Raw genomic sequence first — 7373 nt, forward strand, 5'->3', positions numbered from 1 at the left:
TAGCTGGTGAAGGCTTCATCAATTGGATCAATGGAGAGGAGCAAATCCAACGGCTTCATATAAGAGTTAATTTTATCCAAGCTTCAGCTCTAGAGCTGAAGTTTCCCAGTCACAACACAGAAACTTCAGCTCTAGAGCTGAAGTTCGCTAGTCACAAAACAAAAACTTCAGCTCTAGAGCTGAACTTCAGGCCCGACTACTAGAATGCTGAAGTTTTGCGTGATTGCCTTTGCTACTTCAGCCCCGTGTGCTAAAGTTATGCGAAGAAGCGGGTACACTTGCAATTTTTTTTGCAAAGCGGGCACAAATTAAAATGTTACACAAAAGTGGGTATAGATGCAAATACCCCGAAAATAATACACAAACAAAAAGGACCAATGAGCTTTTGTCCAACTTCAAATTATTTCTAGCTTCCCACTTTTCTTTGTTCCTTTTCTCAATTTATTGTGTGGCAGAGTGAAAGCTGAATAATTCCAGTGGCACCAAAAGTTCAACTCCTCCTCTTTGCAAATTGAGAACCTCTCCCCCCCCCCCCCCCAAAAAAAAAAAAGAAAAAAAAAAGAAAAATAAAACCCCTCAAGTGGTTACTTTTTAGTCCCTATAAATTCAACCTTGCCCCTTTCACTTCTCTTTCATGTTCTATCCATTCTCTACCTTCCCTTTCTCCATCCTTGTTTTTTTTTATTATTTCATTTTTACCTTCAATTTGCCACCCTCATAAGCTTTATCACCTAGGTACATTTTAGAAACCAAACATGGCTCAATGACTTAGAAAATTTTTTATCCTCATTTAAGCATATGAATTTCTCAACACTCAAAAAATTTCACATTTCTAGTTTCTAGTTAAAAGTAGACCAAATCCTCTGTTTTCCCCTGTTCTTTTATTTTTGCATATTGTTGTAAAACAACATGACCTCAACTTCCACTCTATATCAAGGTCTTCAATCTTGTCTAGAGCCTACACTTGTTGAACCACGTGTCCTAATGAACAAATTGCCTCCTCCTATATCGAATTTCCCACAATCTACCACATTGCTTCAAATGTCTAAAATATCTCCACAAGAAGCAGAAACTGAAGAAGAAAATGGGCTTAGTTTCAATGAGTTGCAAAATCAACATGAAAATAGTGACGTGTCTCGTGGCTGGAGCTTCATACACGAACTGGAAAATCCATGTGAACACCCGAAAAAAGGCGATGAAGAAGTTTATGTTCATCCTATGGTGAAGTCCTCTTCTCTCAATACAAAGAGTTTGGAAATGTGCACTGAAAGCTTAGGGAGCGAAACGGGCAGTGACATTAGTGAAAGCATGGAAGAATTCTCTCCTAATTTCATGTCCACGAATTTTCCACGATCAAAAAGTCGAGAATTCACGAAACAATTCAACAGGACAAGTAGTTTTCCACCTCCTCTAACATCAATGAGTGGGAATGAAGGTGTTCAAGTTAGACCTCATCGGGAAGGTGGTCGTTTAGTATTAAAAGCAGTGAAAATCTATTCTTATTTGCAAGCTGAACGTGCCCATGGTAGGCTTAGGCTCTCCTTGTTAAGACATGAAGAATGTAGCATTGGAGAAGAAGAAGATGATGATGAAAATAGTGGTGAAGAAAATCATGAAATTTGTAGTAGAAAATTAGGAAGTCATGATATTGGGATAGGAGAGTATGCAAGAGCAAGTAGGTGCAAAGCAAGTGAGAGTAGGAATAAAGGGATTCCAAGCTGGGAGCCATTTTGGGTGGCTATTTCCTAAATGCTACTACATTACTCTCCTATTACTATTATTTATCGAGACCTCGCCTATTGTTGCTACTATATTAATATTATGTTTTTCTCATTTTTAGTTTTTTAACTTGATTATGTAACCGGTAGTTATTATGGTTATTGGACATGCGATCCAATTTACTCTATTGTTAATTGGAACACGTCTATAACTTTTTATTACAACTTCTATTGTATGAGTTGCAACCATGTGAGGACACTGACCAAGCAACAATATTATTATAGTATTTCATATTTCTGTCATCACGAACCAACTACCATAACTGCAATGCATGAATGTGGTGGTTTTTCTTCTTTTTTTGGGGGTGGGGGTGGGGGTTTGATATTATCATAGGTTTTTTCTTAATGCATCCAATATTCGACATCATTGGTCCGAGTAATTCAGACTCGCACTGCATAGGGTTTATTGAAGGGAAATTACTTCCTATTAGGAATTTGTTTATTTCCAAAACTCGAAATTAAGGACCGAAGGGATTCTATCTAATACCCACCACACTTTTTAGGGTAAAATTATCGATGGTCTCATCCACATGAAAATAGCATATTCCATCTAACAATTGGTTCTAATAACTGTTTCAAACATGGGAAAAGGGGAAGAGGGCCCTTTTTGTTACTTGTTATAATCATGAAGATTGTACTAAGATGACTTTTCCCCCAACCCTTCATCTTTGCATTCAAAATCTCAACATCAAAGATCACAGCTAATGGCGTCACTTTTCCATCACTGATCAATAATATCTGTGAATATATCACATGCATGTCCATTGGTCCATTACCACTATAGTACTCAATAGGGAGCTAATTTGGGACAGGAAGCTAAAACATATATAGCAGCAATGTCCCCCATGGCTAATGGAAGTGGGGTTTTGTACTATTGGTGTGTACGTAAGCCTTGTAACTGTCATTTCTTAGACTGGCATCATATGCTGATGGCAAAATATCACATGTCCATGTGCCCTAAACATTCGATACCTATTAGGGTTTTGATAAACTTTGGACGGTGCAGGTAGAAAAGGAGTTCAATTGAATCCCCTTTGTTGAAAACTTATTCTTCTCGGACAATTCAAATATGCCATCAGTTGCATGCCGGATAAGTAATGCTTTTTGGAGGACCCAACATGGAGTTAACAGCATATTTGAAGAGTACAAATGATATATTTGAAAACTATACTGCAGATAAAGTAAACATAAAAAATTTCATATGTAAATTGTTGAATTCTCCGTGTGGACGCTATTGTGGCTCAAAAAAAGTGCTTCAGCGTGCAGGTTTGAATGTATGCCACTCTTAGCATTCCTGGCTCCTGTGCAGGCAGGGGTGGACGTAAGCTAGAAGTTAGCCAGTGTCTTTAGTTCAAATCCTGTATATATGTTTAAAAATCTACCAAAATAAATAAAAGTAAAAGATTTCGAACTTTGTAAATCAAATGGGTTAGATAGAATTTCGAACTCGACTCCATAAGTTGAATTCTAAATCCGGTTTTTGTGGATGTGGTCCCAGAGGAAGAAGCACTAGGGTTGTTACTAGTACAAGAAGTTAGGAACTAAAATGAGACTGTTACCTTAGAAATGGATGTGAATGTACAATGGACCATTAAAGGGCAAAGGAAGAAATGCTCCATATCTTTGGAAAGAGCACCTAAATGGCCGAGCGTGGACTCAAGCCTTCCATTCATTAAGGTTCCCTTTGATAGAGAAAGGAAAGCTAAAGTTACCGCGAAGAGGAATATGCCTTAGTAAATATACTGACATACAACAAACAGTCCTGTACAAAATCTAGACGCCAATATCAGCATCTCTGCCTAATGGTATCTCTGTTTATTTCGTTATGCAAAAGAAAACGTTATTTCAGTATATAAAATGGGCTGGCTTCTCCTTTATTGGATAATTACTTCTTTAACATAGTTAAGTTCGCACTTTTCGTGAGATATTTTGATCTCAAATTTCACATCAAAGGTTTATTTAAGGTAAACTAACGGATTTTCATGATACAAAACTCTCGACAAATTAAATTAACAGTTGATCAGCACACAATTAGGTCATGTCTCTCATCATTTGTATGTATGCTTAATTACTTTGTAAATGATACCTAATTTAGAAATAATTAACTAGCTTTAATAAGGGACCCCATATTATGGTCATGTGATCAGTCTCCAGGCGTTCATATGGTTAGGCAGAGGTTTCCATCCTATACCAGAAAAGACGAAGGGACCAATAACAATTAAGTGGTCCATCTACCAGTACCAGCTCTATATTTATTAGATTTAAATTATATATATTGACAATATTTTTTTTTAAAAATAATATCGTAGCAGGTTAGTTGCCCCATTTTTCAGGTTGTTAATTTCATACTTATTATAAACAATCACTTTTAGTTATTAGATGTTCTAATAGCTGTACATTATCAGTTTATAGAAGTTAATTAAGCTCCTTTAATTTGCCTGCAAAAAAACTAATTAGGAATTACAGTTTTGCCGAGCAGGTTAAGATATGTATTACAAATTCTCAAACTACAAAACTCTCTGTTCCAATTTGTTTGTCATAGTTTGACTCGGCCTTCGATTTCAGATATTAAAGCAGAAGAACTCTGTAATAGCGGAAAAGGGTTTCGCCTCTAATCCAAATGATTTCTCTTCCTCTCTTAAGATATTTCTAACTTGATCGAGGGGAGTAGATTGAAGGGATTATCTCTTCTCCTACTGCTGCTCCCGGTCCCGTCCCGCAGTCGACCGATCTGCTATCTTAACTTTAGAAAGATCGTTGTTGTTCAACATTTTTTTCTAGAAGGAGGGAAAGTAAGAGAAGCGTGAATCAAGACCCTGACGGAGCACGGTAAGGAGATTGATGAGTTTTAATCTTCCTCTTTATGTATGAAATTATAGACATACGGTGAATGGATGAGCCTTAAACTTCGAAGCACCTTCTTTTGTACTCGACGTTTAAGAAAGAAAATAAGGCTTTTAAAACTTGTGTCTTAAACATGTCATAATGTTATTGTTACTATAAAACTTTTAAAACTTGTGATCTTAAACCTGCCATAATATTTGCATTATTATAAAACTTCTCATTAAAAGGTATAAAAATATATCATTCCTTTTGGACTGGACAAATAAAAAATAGTGCTAAACAAAGTGGAATTACATATATGAGCATTGCTTTGAAAGGCAAAATTAAAGGGAAACCTTTCTACAAAAGCAAGAAAAGTTGAAATGAAAAGCTTCAAGAAGTTAGGGTAAGTGCTATGGAAACTGGACCCATCTGAAGATAGTTTTGCATATGATGTTAGTTAACTTGTGAATGACATGTGAAGGGTGTAAGAATTTGTTTTTTGAATTTGTCCATTGAGATATATACTTAGAGACCATGTTATTTCACATGTGAAGTTGCTCAATCTGATGGCATTCCCTACGGCACATTGATGCTTTCCTAGACAAGGGAATTAAGAATTAGGTCAAATGGAGAGTTATGAAAAAACATTCACCTAAGACCTAATGAGATTCAAAAAGAAAGATAGAAAGATTATAATAAAACAGAAAATAAGTATTTGAACTAAATATGATAAGGAAACTGTCCAACATTGCTCTTGTACTATCCGAATTGTTCAATTTTACTTAACATCGCGCTTTCTATCCATTCATACTTTTATCATTAGTAAATCGTCTTTTATTTGCACTTATCACTAATAGAGCTTAGCATGAAATGAGTAGACTTCATGTGTCTATTTTTTTTTTAAAGATTGTTTACTGTGAAAATGGTAATAACAATTAAATTTATTTATGAGACTCTAAAATACGTGATCTATTTTTATGCTAGTTGTTAAACAGTCGTTGCTATGTATGTGAGACTTAAAAACGAAATAAGAGTTAAGGATAGTGCGATAATCAAACCATTGGGACAATTATCGGGGCCTCGAGCTTGCTGATTCGGGGCCTCGAGGTCGATTCCGGAGCTCGGCAGGGAGCTATCGAGAGGGGTCGGAATACGGCTAACAGTTATAATAGAATTAACGGAGGTTCTTTATGGCCAATGATAAGCAATAAATGATGAACAAATATGAAGATAATAAATGAAAGCGATAATATCAAGAGAGTATGTTAGAGAGTAAATATAATGTTCTTACATATATCGTCTGGAGCAACTGAAGCAACATGGGCTTACAAAATGACAAGGATCCCCTTTATATAGGAGGGGAATCCCAACATAGTACAAAATACATTAATGACAAAGAAGTAGGGATGTGACACTAGCTAATGTCATGGTGCAAGTTCAGACTAGCCTCAGACTAGCCTGACAGATTTTATCGGCCCTGGCTGCACTCCTTGGGAACTCCCCATATCTTTTGTGGTCGCGGCCAACGTTATCCCTAGGTTGGGCATCGACGAACCTTGAGGGAGGAAACTCGGCCACAACCTTGTAGCCTCGAGGTTTCGAGATAATCTTCTGAAATGCCTTAATGACGAGAAATGAGATCCTCTGATTTCGCCGTATACAGATAGTCCCCGCGTTTCTTGGAGAGGAGCGATAAGAAACGACCTTGACATCCGATTCTTCAGGCTTCCTATGATGGCGTCATACCGACAACGTCAACACGTGACGTAAGCCTTCGCGATAGCCGAGACGTCTCATGGACTTGTCTTTTCGGCGTCATGCAATGCACTGTCTATTCCCATTCTTCAAAGCGACAGTACCGCCGTCGATTCGGCTTTCAATAACGCATTGATTGCGCCGCTGATCCATCTTTCAAAGGTATTGATGGCATTGCTGGCCATACTATCTCCCCTATAAATGGGGGCCTTCCGATGTTATCTTCTTACCCAAGTGGCTTTTAACATCTATCCATGTCACGACCCAAACTGGAGGGCCATGACTAGCACCCGACCATACTTGCCGAGCACCAACGTACATTTCATCTAACCTTCATTATTATCTTTTAGGGCTGACGAGATCAATATAAATGGTAGACCTGGATCATGGACAACCAGCAATAAAATATGACGGCATAAACATACATAGCAGGGGATGACCAGACAATCAAGAAACTACATATAAGGTATGAACTACCACGCTACCATGAAAGACTATATAACAAAAACCAGCCGACAAGGCATACTAAACTATACATGAGTCGACACTTGTCTATGAGCCTCTAAATGAACATAAGTGCTTCAACATAGCCGGAACAGGGCCCCGACATACACATAATGTCTATAACAAAAATGCATACCAAGACCAAGGCAAGTCCGGAGAAGGGATCTCGCCAATCACCGCTGAACTGGACAACCTACTGTGGTGAGAGAGCTGCACCTGCCTGTCTATCAGGACCTGCAGCACGACATGCAGCGTCCACAAATAAAAGGACGTCAGTACGAATAAAGTACTGAGTATGTAAGGCAGTGAACCATAAATACGATCAGTAATGTAAGCAAGGATAGAGAATATACAACCTGTAACATCTTAGTACCTCTGAGGGCTACTGACATGAAATGCATGATACATATGTATAAATTCATAAACCTTTAAAACATTCGCCTCTGTGGGAATCATCATCATCATATCGTACCCGGCCATAATAGGCTCGGTAAAAAATGTACCCGGCCA

At 37.8% G+C, this 7373-nt stretch overlaps 1 protein-coding gene and 1 long non-coding RNA gene across 2 annotated transcripts; one reads left to right on the forward strand and one right to left on the reverse strand.

Annotated features, from left to right (window-relative positions):
* The first annotated feature begins 616 nt into the window (after positions 1-616).
* LOC107799436 (protein FANTASTIC FOUR 2) lies at positions 617-1919 on the forward strand. The gene has a single exon (XM_016622549.2). It carries the CDS (start codon positions 910-912, stop codon positions 1747-1749), a length of 840 nt encoding a protein of 279 aa, XP_016478035.1. The 5' UTR covers positions 617-909; the 3' UTR covers positions 1750-1919.
* An 866-nt stretch (positions 1920-2785) lies between these two features.
* LOC107799437 (uncharacterized) lies at positions 2786-3586 on the reverse strand. Its single transcript, XR_001651117.2, has 2 exons — positions 3338-3586; positions 2786-3079 (listed from the first exon to the last, which is right to left on the reverse strand). It is a non-coding gene; the product is annotated as an uncharacterized LOC107799437 (long non-coding RNA).
* Positions 3587-7373: the final 3787 nt, after the last annotated feature.

The sequence above is a fragment of the Nicotiana tabacum genome, chromosome 22, assembly GCF_000715075.1.
Source record: "Nicotiana tabacum cultivar K326 chromosome 22, ASM71507v2, whole genome shotgun sequence".
NCBI classification, from domain to species: domain Eukaryota; kingdom Viridiplantae; phylum Streptophyta; class Magnoliopsida; order Solanales; family Solanaceae; genus Nicotiana; species Nicotiana tabacum.